Raw genomic sequence first — 24,103 nt, 5'->3', positions numbered from 1 at the left:
AACATTATAAATTGTTGTGTTATATCTAGGCTCCAGCTTTCCATTCACTTCCAGACAAGATGTTATACAAAATCATTAGTATTGCTGTTTTAAAAAACACAGTATTTCCTAAGGAAGGGCAGTTAAGACGGTTCAGTGTTGGATAGCCCTGTCACGGCTTCTGGATCTTACTGTCTCCAGTAGCATCAAGTGCCTCCACATAATGATGTTCAGCCATGCTTAGAGTCCAGGCTGAGGGGTGAAATGTACCCAGAAGTTTGTATGATTTCATGGAAATCATAAGCAGATACAGGAAGTACCTTTTTTCCCCTCCTCAAATTATTGGCATATTGAGAAAAATAAGTGAGTCTTATTAATGTAGAAGAAAGTTTCTGTGTATCTTCACTTCCTTTGTACTTCATTGTTGAATTTGCATGACCTTAGGGTTAAACAAATATGTATAAAGGATAGTATAATTGCAGTGACAAATAAACTTGGTCCTGCAGGTAACTATGTTTTTATGCATGCCATTTTTCCTTTGTAGAATGGCAAAGGCTTGAACATATGCACTGATTATTATCATAAAACTTTTATATATAGATAGCTGTACTGATATAGATAGCTGAATTGATATAGACACCTATATTTCTATATAGATACTATAGCTGTATTGAAAATGTATGTGCTCTCTGTGTAAAATAAGTATATATAATGAGTCAATTACTTGTGCAGGATTTGGAAAAGAACTTTTTGAGTCTGATTTAGACAGAATAATGGAGCATATTGAGGCTGCCATGGAAATGGTCCCTGTTTTGAGAAAAGCAGACATCGTAAACACAATTTCAGGCCCTATCACCTATTCTCCAGACATTCTTCCTATGGTGGGACCACATCAGGGTGTCAGAAATTACTGGGTAGCCATTGGTTTTGGGTGAGTAAGTTCTTTGTGACAATTTTTGTCTATCATATTGTTAAAATGGTAGTCACCTCAAGCTTTGTGCATTTTTATGGGCTTGAGAGTTGTTTTACACATATTTTGCGTTAAAATGTAATTGTAAATAATCTTAATAACTACAACCTCTATAATGTAAGATCATCCTTTTCTCTTATTTCTTTACTCTAAGTAATTTTTGTTTCCTCCTTTTATTCTGGATGCCAATACCTGTGACAGTTTATGAAGCAACACAAAATGGTAGTACTTCTTACTGTCTGTGTAGCAATTTAAAGTGACAAAAATACTGTGTTTAAAAGTATACTTTCCAGTTAATTTTATTTCTTGCTTTTAATTGCACTATATTTCACAGTTGTTTGTTGTATGTAAATCTGGTTTCACTGAAGTTGGACAACAATGAGTGTCCACTATACAGTTCAGTGTGCTGAACTAAAGGCCTATTAAATGGAAGACATTCCAGTGCAGTGTGTGACTGACTGCTCTAGGGATACAAATCCAGTGTTTCTGACTGTTGAAAGTGGAGCTGAAAATTTACATTGCTGGGTATTGGAGGAAATCAAATAAAGAGGGCAGTGCAACGATAGAAATATATGGTTTACTGGTGTTGTTCTCCCACCCGTTATGGTGTTTTTCTTGAATGTGATTTACATCTTATTTATTATGGCTGCACTTGAGCAAGTGTTAAAACATCAACATCTCTTTACTTGTCTTAGTTTGGCCATTGATTCAAGATGGATAGAATGAACCAAATACAATTCCAAGCAGATCTTACTGAACACATTCTGTTTACATTGTTTTTCCAATTGCCTAATTTGCTGTTCAAAATCCAGCTCAGCTTTTTCCAGGTTTCTTTCATTCCAAAACAAACAAACCCTCCGATCGTAAGATAAGGCAGTATCACTAATGTGCTTTCTGAGGCTCTCAAAATAAAAGAGCTTGGTAATTTTGCAATGATTCATTGTGAAAGGTATTCACCTTTGCTGCTTGGATTTAAAAAAAAATAATGTTATCTTTCAGTAACATTTGCAGAACTTATAGTTACAAAAGCGGTTTGCCTAGACCTTGTTCACCAAAGTGACTGTTTAAGTTCATTACTCTGTGACCAGACTTTGGAACATGTTTTCTTTGTTTTTGTCAATGGGAGCAGAATCAAATTCCATATGTAAAAAATTGAAGACTACTTAATTTTCTTTAAACAATTTGTTTCGGGAGTTTGATTAATCTCAAAATGTTTAGACACGCGTTGCAGTTATGTGGCTGTCTTTGGATTACTTTGTCTGCTTTTCAGGGACTTTTGACTGTTCTATGCTTCTGGGTCACTGCAGTGCTTCCACAAGTGTTGTAATTTTTTGTGTGCATTAGCAAATCCTTATCTTGCAGTCAGCTAGCAGGGACATTGTGACAGAGGACTTAGTGCTTTTAGATTAGAGGACTTTTATTATCTAAAATTAGCAGCTTGCTAGGCATTTTAACATGCAAAGAAGTTAAGTATAGTTAGCAGAGCTTGTAGCACTATTTATTATTAAGGTTGCTCAATGCTTCCCATTTTTAGTTACTTAAAGTTTTAAAAATATTAACGAGAGTAGTTTAGGATTTTATTCAGAAAAATGTAGTTCAAAGCAGTGAAACCATTCTATAACCTGGGACAAAAACACTAGAAAAGGTACCACAGTGTGCAGAGACTCAGATTTCCTAGGAATAGGAATGGAAAGACTTGAAAGTGGGTGAGACACAGTGCCTCATAAGTAAGACGCAAGAATTTGACAGGTACAATGGGGAATTAATCTGTCAGGGATTGGAAGGAGAGATGAAAAACTGGGGAAAAATAGTTAATGTTCATGAAGGAAGTTTTGTCTGAATCATAAGAAGGCTGAGATTCCTACGCTGTACCACTCTTCATAGCTACTTGTAAAAATCCTATCCCTGAAATGCATATTTCATTCTTGTGCAGCAGAATTCCGGTGGTTGCATATACACAATTAGCTCCCTCTTATCTAAGATGAGAAGGGATTTGGGCACCCTGTGTAATGTAAAATCTCTGGTAATGTGGGCCCGGCTAAGAGCACCAAAATCAATGTGTTGCACAGTCAGTGCTGCAAAACTGCAAAGTGCAGTCCAGTTGCAGTGCTGTACCTGTAGTAGCTGGGCAGCCTCCTCTGCACTGCCTTGCTCCTGGGCTTGCCCTGCCATCAGCTCAGCAGTCTTCAGCTGAAGCTAAAGGTCTTCATTATGTTTGGTCTGTCACCAATCTCTTTGCTGCTCTCCTTTGCCTTTGGCTGCAGTGAAAGGCACAGGAAGACTTAAACTGCCTAAGATTTCATCTGGAGCTGTACTTGAAGGCATCATAAGCTTTCATGGTACCAAAGCTTGTACCCATGAATAACTAAAAGTTGCTTAATTGAATTAGCACCAGCAACAGCTAACTCTTCTGTAGTGGCAGTTTATAAGCACTCATCCTTCCTGCATCCACTGCAGTGATAGAAGTTTCTGCTGAGTCTGAAGGTTTGTGCTGAACTGCATTGTACTGACTGTAGCTGGCAAAATTATTTAGTGTACTCAGTTTTTTTATGTTTCTATTTTATTTAGATAAGTAAATAATGGATAAGATACTATTTCAAATTCATGTCATTGCTATTATGGATTCATTCTTCCTGTGCGTATGCATTAGAATGAAATGATTACTTCTTTTTTTTTCTTCTTGGTGAAGCCCTTGCCTATTTTAAATGAAGACTTAGAATTCAGATTGCAAAGTTAATGACCAGCAATTTAAGTTGTTTTTAGCTTCATTATTCTGTGTAAGTGTCTGTGGTTTGCTGCATGTTAATCTAAACTTGATTTGAGACAGACTTACTGCTTATTCAAGGATTTTTCTTTTGTGCTCATGGGAGCATTTCACAAACAACTGAGAATTAATTTAGACATATTCTAGATGGAAGGTTATTTTGGCAATTTTTTTGAAGACATGGTGGTATTAAAAGGTATTAAAAATATTTAAATCATTTGGTGTTAATGATTATTTGTCATTAAACTGCAACTGCTGTACATTACCAATGATATTCTACAGTGGGGCTGTGGAAATATCCATTAATATAGAATTTAATTTCTGAAAGGAGAACAAAACAGAACAAATTAAAAAAAAGGAGGGAAAAATTCAAAATACTTTGGGGGTTGTATTAGTAGTATATGTTAGTACTGATTTAAAAAAGCAAAATATGAAATACTTGGCACTGCAGGACATTTTTTCCTGTTTTAAGGTATGGCATTATACATGCTGGTGGCATGGGAAAGTACCTCAGTGACTGGATCCTTGAGGGAGAACCTCCATTTGACCTGATAGAAGTAGATCCGAATCGCTATGGAAAGTGGACCACCACAGAATACACAGCAGCCAAAGCAAGAGAATCTTATGGCTTCAATAACATTGGTAAGAAGATATTTTTAAAAATACATTTATATCCTAAAGATAGATTCCAGCAAAGCCTGTATCTACATTTCTCTGCTTATAGATGTGTTTTCTATCTTGGATCATGATCTTAGTATGCCATAGTTTTTGGTGATTTTGGTTTGGTTTTTTTTCCCCTCCCTCTAGTTGGTTACCCTAAAGAAGAAAGATTTGCTGGGAGACCAACAGAGAGAACTAGTGGGCTGTATGATTTCCTAAAGTCAAAATGTTCAATGGGATTCCATGCAGGATGGGAGCAACCTCATTGGTTCTACAAACCTGGAGATGAGACTGGATACAAGTAAATGAAATATTTTTTTTTTTTCTTGCCCTAAAAAATTTTCCTGATAGCAAAAGGCAGTCAATTTAAATTTAATGAGAAGCATGCATTTATCATTCATTGCAGCAACAGGTATCTATTAGATTAATTTCCATTCTTACTTTTTCTCTGGTTTAGAATACATTTTATTCTGATAATGAAGATATTTCAAAACACACATAAAGGTATCTTGTATCTGTCCTAGGTTTGAGATACCAGAAAACAACCTAGCTCAAGGAAGAGCTTGGAAAACAACTTGTTCATTATCAATGTGTGTTTTTCTCCATCTCTTAATATTTGATCAGCAGCACAAAGGAATAGGAAAAATCCTATTCCTCTCTGTGTAAGTGTCTGGAGAGGAGAAGCCCTATCTTCTTTGCTCCCCCCCCCCCATTCTTGCTTACCTAGTTAACTTGCCTGCATCAGGAAGTTTCCAGCAAATAAATATCTTCTGTGAGATATTGGAGTCTAACCTAAATGAGGCTCATAAAGGAATAAAGAGACACATTTTGCTGTTCAGAAATAAAGCCTTCAACACCTCAAACTTAAATAAATGATTCATTGACAAAGTATGCTGTAAATTTACTCATGACAGCCCACTTCTTATTCTAACATTTGAACAGTTCACAGTTTATTATACAAAGTGGTTGATATAATGTCAACTCATATCTTCCTGTGTTGGTAAAGGATTTTAATTATCAAGCTGTGTTAGACTAAAGAAAATATTGGGTAAACTACCTACAACTAGGAAAGTCAATCTTTTTTGGATGATTATTAAAGTGAAAACAACCTGAAGACTATGTTTTGCTGCAAAGAGCACAAAATTTCTAAATTGTGTTTTATGTGTCTAAATGCTGTGTTTCAGACCCAGTTTTCGGCGCACAAATTGGTTTGACCCTGTAGGTCGTGAGTACAAACAGGTTATGGAAAAAGTTGGTGTGATTGACCTGTCACCATTTGGCAAGTTTAAAGTAAAAGGCACAGATTCTGTTAAACTGCTTGATCATCTATTTGCAAATGTTGTTCCAAAGGTAAATGGGACAGTGATAACTGTTGTAATGTACAACTTAGACAAGCTCTGTTTCAGATATGAAAATGAACCATAATATTGTAATGATATTTCATGGATACCAAATACACAGATCCTTTGGAGAAGTTTCTGTGTCAGATGTATTGCTCTCAGTTAAAAGCACACAAATGGAGTTTATACTAGACTAGCCCCACATAGAAGTACCTTTTGGCAGAGATCATTGAATCAGAATGGATGAGGTTGGAAGGGACCTCTGGACATCATCTTGTCAAACCCCCTGTTGGACAAGCATCACCTGGAGCTCATTGCCTAGGAGTATGTTCAGATGGTTTTTGGGTTAATTGGGCAACTGGCTCCTGTGCTTAGCCACTTTATAGTAAAAAAATATTTCCTTATGTCCACAGATAGCCTCCTGTGTTTCAAATATTTTTCCAAAAAATTCAAGTGAATCCTGCCTGGATTTTTTTTACAGTAGAATAGCTTGGCTGCCTGCCTAAAATTGTGCTTTAAGGTGGCAGCTTGAGCAGCAGAGCAGAACAGTGGAAGGGGCTCTTGCCTGACCACAGTTGAATGAGTTCCCAAGGGAGAAGTTTTGTCTTTTTTTTTCAAATGAAACCCATTGTTTTCCTCTACTCATACTTTGCTTCATACCTGGCTGCCTGGTGCAGGCAGCGTTGCAAATACTCAGAAGATTCCACTTCAGCTCACATGTATAATTTCTTCTCAAGTGTGGCTGTTCATAGATCCTGTGCTCAAAAATGGCATGCTGTGACAGACTACCCAGATTTCTTTTTTGTGGTCGTCAGGTTGTGATCATGAGTCCTTTTTATTTCCTACTTTGTCAAGCACTCTCATGTAGTGTCTTTAACTTTAGAGATACTCCTCCAGCAAGCAGATTGCTCCTTTCTGAATTGACCCTGCAGTTGCAGGATGATCTGTGTTGGTCATTTCAGCACAGAATTTCATTAAGTATTTGCAGTAGCTGTCAGTTTTTGTTGCTCTAGACACCAAAGGGAGAAAACACAGGGAAACAGCAAGTATGCTGAGACTATAGTTTTGAAGATAGATAAGCTCTTCTGAAAGGTTAAAGTCAACTCAGTGGGAAGGCACAAGATTGATATCCTAGGAGAAAAAAGAACTTGAATTTTCATCTAGTGATATTTTTTTACTCTATTCACTTTGTGATAACAATTTGAATTGAATGTTTCAGTCTAGTTTGGGGTAGAGGCAGAGTAACTGAGTCATCAGTGGGCATGGATAATACTTGCTGAATATGTGAATGTGGGGTAAAGGGAAATCAAGATTAAACAAGAAATTATGAGAACAAACCAAATGTTTTTTACAGAGTTTAATCAGCAATGCTAAGGGAAAGTTAGGTGGCAAAGCAGAAGGTACATTTTATGAGTCCACTTCAAAATCCAGCTGTTGTTATTTAAGCTGCCTGATTTTTAGCCCCATTCATGATGCTTGTCTCCATCATAAAATAATCCAGTGGAGTTACCAGAGATATATTTGCATTGCGATTGGATTGAGAGTGACCAGCATCAGGTCCTGAAAATTCAACTGTATGCCTCTAATATGCCAGTAACTATACCTAACTATAACTATGGTAGAATTAATTGATGTAATAAGGCCTGAAAAATAATCTTAATATCTGAAATATATTTTTCCTTGCTTGGTTCATTGTATAGAATCTGGCTGCTGACTGGGTTATTGACAAGTTTTGGTGAGAAAAGAATGATTAAAGCAGAGAGATTAAATTCTGCCTCTGGAACCAGGCCAGCACAATGGCTATGGCATATTCGCATTTCTGTTTCTAAGGATGATATATGTATGAACATGTATGTGTTTTATGGTCACTGCTAAGTAACTGTTACTTAAAATTTTGACTCTAGGGATTGAGTTTCTATATGGAATCTGATGCAAATATGCAGACATATAGATTCATAGTCAGCAGCTACAAAAAATAGAAAAGCATTCATAAATCAGGGCCAGAAAAGCATAAGCCAGCTCTGTATTTCTCTCTTTATAGTAAGGGGAAAAGCATATGTTATTCCCTTGAGATCTGAAACCTCATTCACAAGATTGAAAAAGAGTATTAATGTTAATTACATTGAGAATTTTTTATTTGGATGAAACAAATGTAGCTTAAGAATGCCTTGTGTAATGCATAATTAGAAAATATTTATAAAGGTCTTGATTTAACTTATTTTAAAAAATTCCAATTTTTCTATAAAAGAAAAACTGAAGTTTCTACTCTAAAGCTTGAGATTGGCCAGCTGTGTCTCTCTCCACTCCTATTGAGGCATGGCAGAGCAAACATTAAAAAATCGTTTTTCCAAATGAAGATAAATAACCATATGTTTAATAATGTTTAAGAATTCAAAGGTTTTATTTTGCAATCGTAATAATCACAAATTTTACGCCCTAGGTGGGTTCCACAAATATAAGCCATATGTTAACACCAAGAGGAAAAGTTTATGCTGAGCTAACTGTCTCTCAACTGTATCCTGAAGAATTCATGCTTGTAACTGGGTCAGGGTCCGAACTCCATGATCTGAGGTTAGTGTATTTTTTTATGCAGTAAGTACATAGCTCTATACAGTCACATTAAGTACAGAAAAATTTTTACTGAGTTCCAAATTCTCAATTATTACTCAACAAATTTTTCACAAAGTTCACGAGTATTCTTCTTATTTATTGATTTTAGTTTCTTAGAAACTTGGTTGACTTGAATTCTGAAGTATAAGCAGTTGGATATTGGATTATTGCTGATGTAAAAAGATGGAGAACTTGCTAATAGTTATGTAATATTCTTTATTGGAGGTAGTTCTTGTTTTGTTGTTGAACCTGTTTGTCTTAGGCATTGCATGATGTAACACAGCATAGCTGTTCCTTTCTAGTGTGTTCTATTACGCAAAAAAGAAAATTGGCTCTTAACAGGAATGACCCCAGAGGCACTGACCTGGCCCAGAGAGATAGGCAGTGCAGTCTTCTTGATGCTGTGGTGGCATCTTCTACTTTGGGCTCTTTTCACAAAGTGAAAAGAAAGGAGAGAAAGAGGGGAGAAAGAGGGGAGAAGGAGGGAGAGGGAGAGGGAGAGGGAGAGGGAGAGGGAAGGAAAGGAAAGGAAAGGAAAGGAAAGGAAAGGAAAGGAAAGGAAAGGAAAGGAAAGGAAAGGAAAGGAAAGGAAAGGAAAGGAAAGGAAAGGAAAGGAAAGGAGAGGAGAGGAGAGGAGAGGAGAGGAGAGGAGAGGAGAGGAGAGGAAGGGGAAGGGGAAAAGAAAAGAAAAGAAAAGAAAAAAGAAAAGAAAAGAAAAGAAAAGAAAAGAAAAGAAAAGAAAAGAAAAGAAAAGAAAAGAAAAGAAAAGAAAAGAAAAGAAAAGAGCAGGATGACTGCACTAAATTACCTCTCATAGATGAGCATTGGAATTGATATTTCTAGTGCTCTTACTGGACGTTACTGGTAAGTCAGTCAATCAAAATGAATCAACACATTAAAGACAGGAATTCACTACCCTAACAGGCAAAGAATAGTGTACTGTTTCATAACAGCCCCACAGGAATCAGTAGGAGCACTGGCACATTCAGAAACCAAATGGCAGAGCCAGATCTAATGTATTTAATTCTACAGATTTTCTGCAGTCGTGTTTGTTATATGCCTAGGCCTGAAATCCTACAATACTGCTTAAAAATGTAGTACTCCATAAGATTTTTAAATATACCCATTTTATTTATTGTCTGAGCTTCCTGAAAGATAATTCACAACTGTTGTTTTTTATTAAATCCTAGTTGAATTTCCTGCCAATATTTTGAATACTCTATTCAGGAAGCAACAAACCTGCTTGTACATTTCTGTTGTCACAGATATTTATTTAGAGATTTCTTATGTTTAAAGTGTTTATTCCTTACTCTTCCTGTATGTTAACATTTTACTAACACATACTGGATCCAAGCCCAAATCTGTTGTCATTGTAGGAGATCACTTGTTTCTCTTATCTTGAAAACACTATTCTAACCCCTTTAAATGCTGTTCTTTCCTGGCTCTATCTCAGATCCCTGTGTTCCTATGTGTCTCACCAGAAAACTGTTTGACATCAACAATGGATTTGTCTATCTAATGTAGCACATATTTGGCTGGTTTTGAGAGTCGGGGACTGGGAGCTGCTGGGAAAATGAACACTAACAAAAAATAATGCCTAGTAAAATCTTATAAAATTCAGGTTTTTTCATAGGAAGTGTAACATCAGTGTTATGTTTTATATTCAGATGGATAGAAGACAAAATAACAAAAGGTGGATACAAGGTTGAAATGGAAAACATGACAGATAAGATGGGAGTACTTAGTGTAGCAGGTCCATATGCACGACAGGTCCTCCAGAAGTTGACAAATGAAGACCTAAGTGATGCTTCATTTAAATTTCTCCAGTGTAGACATCTGAAACTTTCCAATATTGCTGTTACTGCCATTAGGATATCTTACACAGGTAAGCAATGGAAAAACCATACACTTAAGGAAAGAGACAATGAATAAAATAATAAATGTCACTAAAATTATGTTGAAAACTAAGTCTTCTCAGGTATTCATGAGAAGTAGGTTTGCTGCATCTTACACGTAAGTGTGGGAGGCATCATGGTACATTGATTTTCAAATAGGATATGGTCAGGATCTGTGCTGAGTTTTCCAAGACCTTTTTCTCTAGAAATACCCTATAGTGTAAATATTTATTTTGCAGAACAAAAGGCCAGTTCTGATAACCTCTTTGGTATTTGCTGCAAAACCAACGTCAAGAACTGTTTTTGGATTACCGTATATTAGTGTTTGTAATGTGCCTTGAAAATGTAATGTTGTAGTGCTTAATATTTGGCTTTCCCAGTTACTTTTTTTTTCTTTTTACATCAATTTTGAGTGTAATAGACTGAACTGAGAGCATTCTGAAGCAGCTGAAATCCTTGCAATTCATATTATCTTTCTGTTGTGCTAAATATGCTAAATACACTCATTCTTATTTACACTCAGTTACATTTGCTGTTCACTTGCCAAGTCATCATCTGTTCATAAATGTCCTTTATTTATCCTTGCGACTTGGTTACGTGACCTTTCCTTATCAGTTATTTTGATAGTTTTTTTACCCACAGTTTTCAGTTAACAGTTCACATTCGAATAATAGTACCACTGTAGGGCACAAATCCTGGTAGTTTTTGCTGGGAATTAGACTTGCTATATGATAGAACTGACCCTAGAGTGTGATTTAACACTAACTGCATTGATCCTTACTTTTGACTGAGGACAGGAGTGTATTTATTAGGATAATTTAGCTGAGATGATTAAAATAGTAATTTTTTTTTTTTTTTTGTGTAACAGGAGAATTGGGCTGGGAGCTCTACCATAGAAAAGAAGATTCTGTACCTCTTTACAGTGCAATCATGGAAGCTGGGCAAAAAGAGGGAATTGATAACTTTGGAACATATGCTCTAAATGCTTTGAGGCTGGAAAAGGGTTTCCGAGCCTGGGGAGCAGAGGTCAGGAAGTATAACTTCTTCATTATTCTTTCTGGAAGTTTGGGGGGTTTTTTGTGGGTCTTTAAAAATTTTATTTTATTTTGGTTTTTTTGTTTGCTTTTTGTTTTGTTTTGGGGGTGTTTTTTGTTGGTATGGCTTAGTTTGGTTTGGGGTTTTGGTTTTTTTTTGGTGGGGTGAGAAGTATTGTGTTGGTGAGGATTTTTAGTTTTATTTTTTAATTTTGTTATGACTATGCAGTTTTTAGTCATAGTTAGCACAGCTGTTATTTGTACCATTTTCTCTGTTTAGCATGAGAAGAAAATTTTCCTCAAGCAGGAAAAGCTGCTTTCTTACTGGTGATTTTCTAAATAAAAACAATGGGTATACTCCATTGCACTGCTGGCAAAGAAACACTTATTTTGATTCATGGGTGGTTTTCCTCTGGTGTATAACAAAATTATGATGGTTTTGCTGAGCTCTAGCATTTTAAAATCAAAGGTTTGGCTGACAGGTGCTCAAAATGTTTTATTTCTCTAACAACTATGTTATGAGAAGCAAATTTTTTTTGCTTCATAATGTATTTGGAACTTTTTTGTTTCCCATTACCTTGTTCCTGCAGAATTTGCTCACTTATAATAAAGAGCTACTCAAAAGGCCTAGAGAATTTGGGGTAAATCAGTATAATTTCATTTCACCTTAAATTTTTCCTTTGGAAATGAAAGAACTCAAGAGGTTGAAATTGTGGGAATATAGGGGTCCTTTTGGTTTGCCCTGTGCTAGTTATTTTCATTCTTTCTTCAAGAGCTTCCTAAGAAATTATTCCCCCTACACCTAATGGGAAGGTGGTGACTGAAGCCGGCTTTGTGTTTTATTTCCCTCTCTGGCTAAGCCACTCTGCTGTGTTGCAAATGGTGTGCATACCTCAGTTACCCAGTTTTCTGAGGTTGCATTCTGCTTTGATGGAAAATCCTGTTTCTTTCTGAAAAGTGTTTACTTTGCATATGGAAACTTAGATGACTGGTTTACACATCTATATGTCATATTAGGCGTGTTAATTGATACCTTATCTGAATCCCATGCTGGAAGCTTGCAGTGTATTCCGACAGAAGCTGTGCATGCACAGTGGGGAAGACTTTGGCACAGGAGTAAATAGAAGGATGTATAGAATCAATAATGCCCAATCCAAAAGCTATGATGGTCTGTAATGTATGGATGGTGAATTTATATCTTTTAACAGATGAACTGTGACACTAATCCCTTAGAAGCTGGACTGGAGTATTTTGTGAAGCTAAACAAGGTATGTCTTACCATTTTCAAAATGTTCTATTATGTCCACAATTATTCCTTAGGTGTTAGAACATGCAAAATGCCATTAGCTGGAAAAAAAAATACATTTACTAAATCAATGACTATAATTATAATTACTTTACAAGTAGCAACTTGTTTAAAAAATCTTCCCCATGTTCCTTGCTGTCAAAATTATACATTAGATCAGAAATTTGTAAATGCTAAATGTTGTCTACATGAAAAATAACTCTTTGTGATTTATTTTCAGAGGAGAATTTTAGTCATGTACTTTTGTAACTATATAGAGTGTGTTTGCACAGACACACAGAGACACATACATACATATATATATATATATACACATATATACACACACAGAAGTTGAACAAGCCTGTTCATATTGTGATAATATTCTACCTATTCATTCTTGTTGAAGCAGGTATCTCTAGAATTTTTCTCCCTGGCTACCACTCTGCTACAACAATTACTGAAAAAAGTACATTTTTTAGAACTGCTAGGGACAACTGACAACAGTAAGTTAAATATTAGATAAATTAGTGCACTGGTTAAAATAATAACTAGTTGCTCATGGAATTTCTGAAGACGTCCTCTGCTCATAACTTGTTTTCACCTGATTTTAAGGTTAGAGAATTAAGCTAGTTGAATTTAACTGTGCAGTAAAAAGTAAATATGTTGTTCGATCTCCTCTAATTAGCAACCTCACTTTTTTTGTATTAATATTTTAGCAATAAAAATTCTGTTTTAGTCTAATAGATAAAAAAAAAAGCTTGTAATTCTCTTTCCTGGTCCAAATGAATCACAAACTAGATGTCTTAACTCTGTCAAATAGAGGACTTTTCCACAAAATCTGGTGAAATCACATTCTCTGCAGATCTAAAGCCATCTGCTGCTATCAGTTACTGCATCAACTCAAACATTAGTTGCCTGCACAATGGATTTGAAGTTTCTAACATGAAAAATCTGGTCCTAGAGATTGCAAGTGAGGTGTCCTAAATGATGGACTATTTCTGACTTAATCTATTGCTTCAATTAATTTGTAAATTAACGTAAAAAAATTACAGTATATAAATACAAATACAGTATATAATATAAAGTATATATATTTTTCTTCTTTCAAGAAGAGAAAATGTTTGCAAAACATTTAATCATCACTATGATGCAATGTCTTATAGCAACAAGCTGTTATTATTTATGCTCCCTTTATACCTGAAAATGCAATAAATAGATAATAAATAGTCCTTGATATTTTTGCCCTGTTATATGGAGGCGCTGTAGAACTGATAAGAAGAATCCCAAACTTTAAGTTACACCTCTAAATAAAAACAAATCTTAAACTTTGCACAGGAAAGAATGTTAAACATAAAAGGATGCTTTTATATTTATGAAACAATTTCACTGAACATAACAGAACAAGCCCAGGAAGTTGTTTTTCCTCTCACTGTTGAACCTGTCTATAGAAGGTAAAGTTCTTAAACCTATGCAGGATTGAGGCAGGGTGTTCCTAAGGATGTAAATGGCAGTTCCTACATGTTACAGAGAGTTACAGCTCTCTCCATTGGGTAGTATAATTTTGCCTTAATCTGAGGAAGTGACGCGTGCAAGAGAAATACAGAATTGTTTAGGACTAAGTTGCATTTACAAATCAAGGCCTTTCCATCTAGAGGAGAGATTAGTAGAATTGAAGGGAAGGCAATAAAAAAATGTGACTTTTACTTGTTTTTCTTTCCACTTTCTTTTGATACCTCTGTATGTTTGTTTTTTTTTTTTCCCCTTTCCTTTAGTTTGAGTAGGAAAGCAGCCCTAAGCAGGGAAAGCTGTTGGAAAACTGTTGCTTGCCAAGATACCCATGCGGATCATAGGAAGGCATTAAAGTGCAAGAAGCACTTGATTCTTTAGTTGCTCTGCAGACTCTGCATGGTTGAAATGCAGGGTTGGAGAAGTTCTCCAGAGCAGCTACTCACATTGTAGATAAATGGGCATGAATGAGTGCCCCACAGAAATGCAGTGTGTCAGCCTGAAACATTTGCCAGTTTTGCTGAACTAATGTGAAAAAGGAAATAATCAATGTTTTTTATTGACTTAAATGAGGGCAGTTGTGACTATATGTTGACACTTCAGAGGTACCTGAGCTAATTCAGCTATTGGAAGCACTCTGACACTGTAGCATGAAATGCAGTGTAAGATTATTTACTCTGCTTCTTGGCAGTTTGAGTCCCAGATCCATGCCTCTGGTTTTGTTGCACATTTGGCATAGCAGAGACCTCACCATTCTTTACAGGCAGCTGTGAGTCAACACAAGCAAAACACTATTTTCTACCTGTTTCTTTTGTTGCAGAAACATTCCCCTCAAAAAAGGGTAAATGAGATAAAAATGACAAGCAACAGATAATTAAATACTTCTTGTTGACATTTTAGCTTGTTCAGCTCCTCACAAAGACTATTCCTTTAAGCACGCGCCCCCAGCTGGGGAAAGTGCTGATTTCTGTGTAAATCAGAACCAAAAGACTGTTCGGTTAAAAACTAGAATGCTTCTTACTGTGCAACAAGCAACTGAAATACTCACAAAACTGTTGCGAAAATACTTCAGCATAAGCAAATCTTGAATGGTGTGTCATGCAAAATGAAAACAGTTTCTAAACAGATTAAAATGATGGAGACCCAGATGCCAGTGAAGGTAATATGATCAAAAAGAATTTTAATTTCTACAATTTAATTTCTACAAAAGGACATTCATATATATGGGCAATATATATGAAAAGATATAAATTCCTCATAAAATCCTGATGGTCTCTGTGTTTAGAAAGTTTAGTGTGCATCACCTTCATATACAGATAGACTAGTAATTTTTTTGTCATGAATAATAGGAAAAACTCTTCAAAGCTGAAGCTGACTTCCTTTAATATCTCACAGGGTATTAAATTATAACCTGGCAATAAGTAAACCCATTTCCACGGTGTTTTTGTGGCAACTTTGATTTTGTCAGTAACTCTGAGGCCTTGTTCTAGGTGGTTTCCTCTAGAGTCTGCTTGATAATCCCTGTTTCACTAATTAGTGTTAGTTGCTTCCTTGCACAGATGAGCAGGACAGGCTGCAATTTAACTAAAGTGGAGGGACAATAACCTAATAAATTTATAATTTAGAGTATAAAATGCTTTCACAATTTTGCAACAAAATTCTGTCAATGGTTTAGGTTTTTTTTCAACACCTGTTGTCTTCTTTTGGCTGTTCAATTACATTTAGTAAGTTAGTTAATTAGTTGTTAGATAGCCTCATCTCATTAATAAGCACTCTGCTACAAAATATTTAGTAGAGTCCTAATGTTATTCACTGTGCCAGGAAATACACAGAATATCTTTAAGGAAGACAATCTGCAATTCTTTTTGGTCTGCATCCAAGAATACTGTTCCATACATTTGCACTTGCTCAGATTTTTGAGTACTCAATGATATCACCTCTGAATGCTTAAAATAGTCTTATTTTTCTACTGACTGTAATAGATCAGAAATACCTATGAAGCTTGATGCTAGAGTGAAAAACTTTCATACTAGCTTACGGAAATTAATTCTGTCAGAAGGATTTTTCTGAGTTCCAAGTCCGCAGTTGGCTGTTGGTGTGTTTGTGCTTGTATTTTTGCTGTATCCAAGACTGCCATCTCCTGGTCGCGCTCGCTGCAGAGCTTGGGAAAGGAGTTCAGTAGATGAAGGAAACCGTTTGGAACTCTTTCTAGTGAGCTCCTGTAAGTCAGGATCTGAGCGCTTAACTCGTATTTTGTCTGTTTCTCCTAGGAGAAACTACTGTTTCCCGAGGCATTGTTTCTTTGCCTCAGCCCTCTTTATTTACTGAGGCAGGTTTTTTGTTCTTAATTTCAAACTTCTTTCCAGATTTTTCTATATCCAGAATCTCTTGTAACCTTCTTCTTTGATTCTTGCTTTTTTCCTTCTCTGCTTATTGCTAATTGCATTTCATCTCCTCCATCCCTGCTCAGTGGCTGCCTGAATGTCATTGTCAAAGCACATCTCTCAGGTTACAAGTGCTACCTCTTTTTCTCACTTAGACATTTGGTGTTTTTTACTATTACATCTGTTAGACACATGAGTATTTAACTGCTTTGGTATGCATTATGAAAGAAGTTTTGTCACTCCCTTCAGCTTCATATTGGGAAGTGAATGATAAGTTCCAGTCCTGAAGTATTGACCTATCTTCCAACATAACAATATATAAGATGTTATCTCTCAGGAAACAAGGATGAGCTGTTCTAAGAATATGCCTCCACCCTTTTATTTCTTTGATAGCAGGCTTAGATTTACAGTTTTATTCCCTCCTCTTTCTAGTAATTTGTTTTTCTCCTGGCCATTTACCAAAACTGACCCTCAGTTGTTTCTGTCCAGCTCATGTTCCCGTGGTCCTGGTGTGGAACAGCCCGAGCTCCAAGAATTCTTGCAGGTCCCCTGATTGCCATTGTCTACCCTTGCTTCACTTTTCCAGCTTGCATCCCTTTTGTTCTGAGAGGAATGACTACAATAGTGGTCACTGACTTCGTAACCTGGAATAGGATTGTGTTCCATGCCAGCTTTACTCCACACAATAAAGGGAAGAGGAGGAAGAAAAAAGAGCAGAGGCTTTACTGAAGAAGGGCTAAGGAGCTGGGGGACAGGAAAAAGGAGTGATGGATAGGAAATCTGAGATGGGGCATGGTACTTCTTTCCCCTCCCCCTCCTTTCAATCTCCATTTATTATGCCTGTAATCTGTTGAGTGTACTTTTCCACTTAAGTCCTGTCCCCATTCAAATTGAATTTCAGGAGTGAGTAGAACTGTATTCTATCATTACATCTTTTGGTGTCCAGAGGGTCAGAAAACAGAGAACTTATTCCATAAATTTATACAGGTTAGGAAACATATTAGAAAGAATCTGCAGAGATTTTGTTATCTGTATAAAATGCACACCTAGGTGACTCCCTGTGTGTTTCTTTGGCCATGTAGAGAAATAAGAACCACTTAGATAGGGATTTTTAGCCAAAATAATTCAGTGATTCATCAGTTATTTCTGTTGTATCAACTTGCTAGAGCTGACTGCATACAAGAAGAGCTTAGGTGGATTGAGTGAAAGATGCACGGGTGCTGGTGCCATGCACACAGAATGGCCACCTACCTTAAAATTTTTTTGTGTGGTGTAAGTTGTAGCTTTGATTCGCTACAGAATAAGAATCTTGTCAAATATTTGCTCTCTGAGAAGAAAAATTGTCTTCATTTATCAGGCTGGTGAGGCAGATATCATTTGGAGTGTTACCCTGAAATAATTAAAGAGCATCTAGTTACAAAAAATTTCATAATCCTGTATAGAGGCTGCCTCCAGAGTGTTGTAACATTATGGTTATAATAGATGACAGCAGCTGTTGGTGCTGCCTTACTCTGTTGGGTCACTCTGTGCTAATAATTTGGCTCTATGCCCACAGTCCTAAATGATATTCTGAATAAATTACAGCAGTTCCTTGTTGAGAGAGTTGTATATCTTTGCTGCAAGTAACAGATATAGCATATTTCTTTTTAGACACTTCAACTTAATTCTGATAAACTGTACAGACTGAGAAACATGGAAAAAAAAGTTTTTGAAAGGCTTATAGATAATTTCTATTCCTTTGTGTCCCTTAAACTAGAAGAGGTTTTTGCAGAGAATTAGAATTAGGATTGGGGTGCCATTGAAAGCCAGGTGCATTTGAAACACAGTAAGTTAAACTCCTCAAGGTACCTCACTGTGCATAAAAAAATCACCTTGGTTATGGTCCTGTGAAATCTTTCTAGAAGACAGTGGGTTTATCTTGTGCTATCAAATACATGGCAACTAATACAAAGTAAAAGCCTGATAAGAAAGGTAAGGCAAATATACAGTGTGTTAATAGATGAACTAATCAGTAGTATCCCTTTAGCTACATGCTATTTAAAAAATATGGCTGATTTGTCTTTGTGATATGATTTTTCATTCTAATTTTATCTAAAACTTATCTAACACACAAATTAAGAGGAAAAGCCCATCTTTTTATCTGGTGAACTGTACTCAAATTAAATGAAGCTAAACAGTAGATATTGTCTTTATCTTTGGTGTCTAAGAAGTGTTTTTATTTTATGTTAAAACCATTACATCTGCCAAAGCTTAATGCTTTGGGAATTTGTGCCATAGTAATGGAAAGTCTTTTCTGTTTTATAGATTTTTAGGACTTCTTAACTTCAATTAGTACAAAGATTTTGCATTGCTCCTACACATTATACATTTTTTTTAAACTCTGACAGCAAAGAGCAGCTTTAAATTTGATATTTGTTCAAGGCTGGAATTGTTCAGTGTTTTAATTTGTTTATTTTTCTTCTGTTTTGTTGGTTTTGGGAGATTTTATATTAATTTATAGGATTATACTGGTTTAAATTTTTTTTTTGCATTATATTTTGCATGATGAGATAAAGCAAATAGAAGCAGTATGAAAACTGACTATTTTTCTCCTAGAAAGAGGAAGCATTTTTTACCAAAAATAGCCAGACTGAGGTTGAACACATCAGCTTCCAAATTCTGTTCTGATTGGAATGAACAATCCTATGACACATACACTTAAATAGAAAAAATGAATAATGGTGGGAATACTTTAGTGTGAAATTGCCATGGGTACTCAAGAACTGTAAAAGAAGTAAACTGAAATAGTTGAATTCCTATAGTTGGAATTTAAGAAGGCACTTTGAATATTTAAAAGTGCATATAGACTGGCAGTTGTGCATTATATATGCACATGTATTTTCACACATACATTTTTGTGCATGTTCATGTAGTGTTCAAGTATGTATGCATGTATGCATCTGTTTATGTATTTATACATGTAGATACACACATTTTTTGCAGTGTGTGTCTATATATGAGAGGTGTGTATTTTGTAGAGTTTGAATTCTAGGTTACATCTTGGTTATTTTTCCAAGCTATCGTTCTAAAGAGACTGGAATATTCTTAACCTTCAATGAACAGAAAATGGCAAAGAACAAGCCCTTTACATTAAATCCTCCATGTGCATCTTCAGGTAGCATAATAGCTATGTAGTGGTTTATTCCAGGTGGCCAAAAGTTTGGCCAAGTTAAAATGAATTGGGAAAGGATTTAATTTTGTATCTGCAAGCAACAGGAAAAAAATGATCCATGCTTAGGTAGATTCTAAAGCCTGCTAGCTGCTTGTTCTAGTGGTATACCTAGGGGATATAACATTGCATTTGAATACTTATATTTAGTTCCACAGTTACATTCCATGTGACTAAATACCTGATATTACATTAGCATGAATAGGAAGGAATTGATTAAATGCTGAGTATCCCTGTAGAATGTTTACTTCTTGGTATTTCTCTTTGCTATGCAAAGCATTTTAGTCTGTGAGCCATGCTATGGTATACAGTCTTATTTGCATTTCTAGTTGTAGGTGTTTCCTATAGTTGCACCTACCCTGTAGCAGAAAAGTGAGATGGAGCTACCAGTAGCTGGTTATTCTCTGTTGTTAGATCTTTGGTTTATATTTTGCAGTTGCATCTCGACATTATATTCCAAAATGAATCCTCACAGTATTTTTTCTGATCTGAACTGTATTTCATGCTTTTTTCCCCTAAAGGGTGTCAGTTCTGATCTTTATGTGCAGTATCTGCTTTATCCCCTGCTGAATCACCTTGATTTTCAGACTAACTGCTCCTTAACTGGTTCATAAGCTTTTTTTCACAAGTGCTTACAAATCCTAGCTTTTCATAATGCAAAAACTCTTCATCACTGAAATAATTTCTTCTGAGCATACCCATGGATTTATATGGACCTCAAGAAATAAAAGAACACTGAACTAGCTGTGTAATATCTATTCCACATACATGTTGCTTGTAATTCTGACAGTGCAATAATTCTCTACTGAAATTAAAGTACATTACCAGAAATAGTATTTATTTTCCCTTAAACACTCATCAAATTAATATAATTCCTTCTTCAGACCTGAGATCAACTGCCTTAAAATGACTTTCATTGCAAGTTAAGCAAAGGCTTGAAAGCTAGAGGACTTTGTAACTGCTGTTATATTTCTGCCCATGGGGAGGCTTGTGTGTATTTGCATTTTAGTTTAAATACAATTCATTTATTCTGTCTGATCTATGCCATAGGAGAAAAAATGGACATAATGAAGAATTTCTTAATGGAAAGAGTTGTTAAGCATTGGAAAGGCCTGTCCAGGGAGGTGGTAGAGTCACCATCCCTGGAGATGTTCAAGAAACAACTGGACATGACACTTTCTGCTGTGCTGTAGTTAACAAGGCAGTCATTGGTGAAAGATTGCACTCAATGAGCTTAGAGGCCCCTTCCTACCTAAATGTTCCTGTGATAGAATAAGCTCAATGTGATCAGATACAGTAAATACTGTCCTATATACCCTTGAGGGTTCTGAAACTTGCCAATGACTACCCCCACACTAGTCATTCATTTGTGCAGTCTTCTTCTGGAAATATGAGAAACTGCTTGTACCTTTCTAAGCAGACTGAAAAAGGGGACTCCAGACAATAGCAGTGTTCTTTACAAAAGATGCTGCATTATCCCATAAAACGGTAGATACAGAAACAAAATGTACCTACCTTAAAACAAGGATAAGGAGTAAACTGCCAGCTGTGCAGCCTGGCAGAGACATCAAAGTGGAATACTGGCAGGTTACTGTCATAAATTGATGATGGCTTCAAAAGGAAGCGTGTTGACAGAGCAAGGCCCAGACTTTAGGATCTGGGTATTGGAATTCACCTCTTCTCATAGACACTGAAATGATGTACAGTCTTCTGATTTACAGTCTTAACTGGGCAGTTAGTCTTTACCACAGCTCACTATGTATGTGTTTCCAATACATTGGAATTATGGATATTAAAGGCTGAGATCTAGGAAAATGAAAACACAGAATAAAGTTACCAAGATATAATGTACCAGTATAAAAATACCAAGAGACAAGATATACTGTCTGCTAAAGATTTGATTTCATCTATATTTCATACAGAATACTCATGTGATGGGCAAACACATTAAGATACATTTAAATATTGGAGAACCCAAATAAACATATATTATCATTATCTTGTATTTTTTCAGGCAGCAGACTTTACAGGAAAGCAAGCACTGAAGCAGATTAAAGAAAAGGGGCTCAAACGACGACTGGTATATCTCACACTGGAAACAGATAATGTTGATCCAGAGGGAAATGAAAGCGTGTGGCACAATGGCAAGGCAAGGACTATGGTTCATGTTGCAAAAAATCAGTCTTAATTCTCTATGAACAGAATCTTTGTGTTTCAAGTGTGAATGCATTATTTCTATTTTACTGGCACAGAACAATTTGAAGCTATGATAAACACACTAATCTTCAAGCAAGAAGTAAAGACTAAATACCTACAGAGAAGATGTGAAATGCTGTCAAGTCACTGAAACTAGGGTTGGAACAGACTAATGTACTGTCATCCATTCTCTTTTTCTGCAAGTTCACTGCTGTTTTAAGAAAACACTTTTGCTACTCAAAAGAAATTAAACAGCAAAGTTTGGGACTCCACACTTCAGCACATATTGTGTTGAAATACTCACTAGCAGTTAAATTATTATAGATAATAAACATATGCATGTGTATTGTATATGTTCCAGTGAAAACTTAAGTGAACATAATAAGAACATTTTTTTAAGAAGCAAAAACTTCCCGGTTTCAGGTGGTGTTACTCTCTTTTGAGAATATTATGAACTGCATGACACACTTGAAATTTGCATGATGTCTGAAGTGTATAAACCAAAATGTGAGATATCTAGTTGTTTGGGTTCTTGGCTGGAGTTTGGTTTTTTTTTGTTTGGTTAGTTGGTTGGGTTTTTCTGTTTTGGTTGGGTTTTTTTCATTGTTGTTGTTATTTTGGTTTTGTTTTTTCTTCAGAAAATCCACTGCATCTTGAAAATAAATACAATTGGTTCTGTTTTTTTTCAGGTAATTGGCAATACCACATCTGGATGTTTCAGCTATGGAGCTCAGCAGAGTCTAGCTTTCGCATATGTTCCCATGGAACTCAGCAAAGTTGGACAGAAATTGGAAGTTGAACTTCTAGGTAAAAATTATCCAGCAACCATTATACAGGAACCACTGGTGCTGACTGAACCAACAAGAATGCGCCTTCAGAGAAAGGGTGAAAGTCCCAAAATATAAACACAGATGACAATACAGCAAATTACAGTAGGAAATAGTTCCATTAATATTCATAAAATTAAGAGAATTAAACTACTCACATTTTCTAATTACTAAACTCAAGATCTTCATTGCTATTCATGTGTGAGAAATTACTTCCTAATTCTCTGTATGTGCTGTTCACATTAGAGACCTGAGCAGAGCTGATGGGCTGCTGTGTGTTCTGCTTCTCAGCAGCACTTGAGAGCAGAAAGTGGCAGGGAACGAGCACATCATTGATTCAGCTTGCTCCCACATTGGCTGGCAGATCTGCGTTAATCCATATGAGAAATGTGCTCTTGATTCTGTCCAATAGCAAATTCCTCCCCCTCCCTCACACTCTCAGTTCCTCCTTTGCCTGCCCTTGAGGTAAAGTAGCTTATCCTGTCTTTTTTACACATGAATAGCAAGCTTACCATAAAAGCATGTCACTAGTTCTACACAGAATGTTCATAAGGAATTGAAAGACATCCCGTTAACCATTAAAATAATAAAGGCATTACTAAAGGTAAGCTGAATTCTGGGCATTTTTTCTCTGCATGTCAGCCTGGCAGAAATTCTCATAGAAGACCAAAATCCCATTCCTCTCAATGAAACAGTTATAGGAAGCCCATTCTTCACTATTTTACATAAATCATTTTGCACATTACATGTAATATGCTACAAGAAACAGTATATTTTTGCTCAGTTTCTGAACAAAACTTAAGTTACAGATTTACTGTATTAAATCTGAACCACTAGACAGGCACCAAAGATAGTTTTTTCTTACTGTTTATTATAGATTGAAGCAACAGTATGAGCCATATGTTATTACATAGAAATATTAGCAATGAAAAATATAATTAAATTCACAGCAAAGAAGCTTTATTGAGTGTTAAATATTCAATAACCTAAGTAAGAAGTATTGGGATAGTGTGTATGATGGGAACACACGAAAGTAATAAAACACTCATTTGGAATTCAATAATATTCTCAACAATTCTTTTGAACAACAATGTCAAAATTTCCAACTTAGTAAAGGTGTCCTTTAGGCTATAGATAAAAGTTTTCAAAGTATGTATGAATCATGTCCAAAATGCACTTTCTTCAAGAGAGTTGGTGCCTCTAAATCTTCAGCAAAGAAGCAAATGTATAAATAGTATATACCAGGAGAAACGCAATTTGAGTAATGAACAGTCACTGTTGATAAAGTAAGCTGACATTACATTGTGGTGTTTTGAATATCTTTTATAAAGCAGGTAAAAATTAAATATATGAGCTCTGCCTGTCATACTATCTTGAGTGAAAAAATCCATTCAGAAATTATTATCTGTTATACTTTCAGAAGTGATTGAGTTCAATTTTGC

At 35.8% G+C, this 24,103-nt stretch overlaps 1 protein-coding gene across 1 annotated transcript in view; it reads left to right on the top strand.

The window, feature by feature from the left end:
- Positions 1 to 22,739, top strand: part of DMGDH (dimethylglycine dehydrogenase) — a 30,784-nt gene extending 8,045 nt beyond the window's left edge. The window contains exons 4-13 of the mRNA XM_054287519.1: positions 712 to 910; positions 4,186 to 4,355; positions 4,521 to 4,674; positions 5,558 to 5,723; positions 8,154 to 8,284; positions 9,991 to 10,208; positions 11,087 to 11,244; positions 12,461 to 12,520; positions 21,653 to 21,787; positions 22,524 to 22,739. Of these exons, the coding sequence (XP_054143494.1) occupies positions 712 to 910; positions 4,186 to 4,355; positions 4,521 to 4,674; positions 5,558 to 5,723; positions 8,154 to 8,284; positions 9,991 to 10,208; positions 11,087 to 11,244; positions 12,461 to 12,520; positions 21,653 to 21,787; positions 22,524 to 22,739 (1,607 nt within the window). The remainder of the gene's footprint in view (positions 1 to 711; positions 911 to 4,185; positions 4,356 to 4,520; positions 4,675 to 5,557; positions 5,724 to 8,153; positions 8,285 to 9,990; positions 10,209 to 11,086; positions 11,245 to 12,460; positions 12,521 to 21,652; positions 21,788 to 22,523) is intronic.
- The last annotated feature ends 1,364 nt before the right edge of the window (positions 22,740 to 24,103 follow it).

Source organism: Melozone crissalis, unplaced genomic scaffold, assembly GCF_028551555.1.
Source record: "Melozone crissalis strain CALT ecotype California unplaced genomic scaffold, PUWL_Pcris_2 ptg000005l_1, whole genome shotgun sequence".
In the NCBI taxonomy this organism is placed as follows: domain Eukaryota; kingdom Metazoa; phylum Chordata; class Aves; order Passeriformes; family Passerellidae; genus Melozone; species Melozone crissalis.
This window is presented reverse-complemented; position numbering and strand designations above follow the sequence as displayed.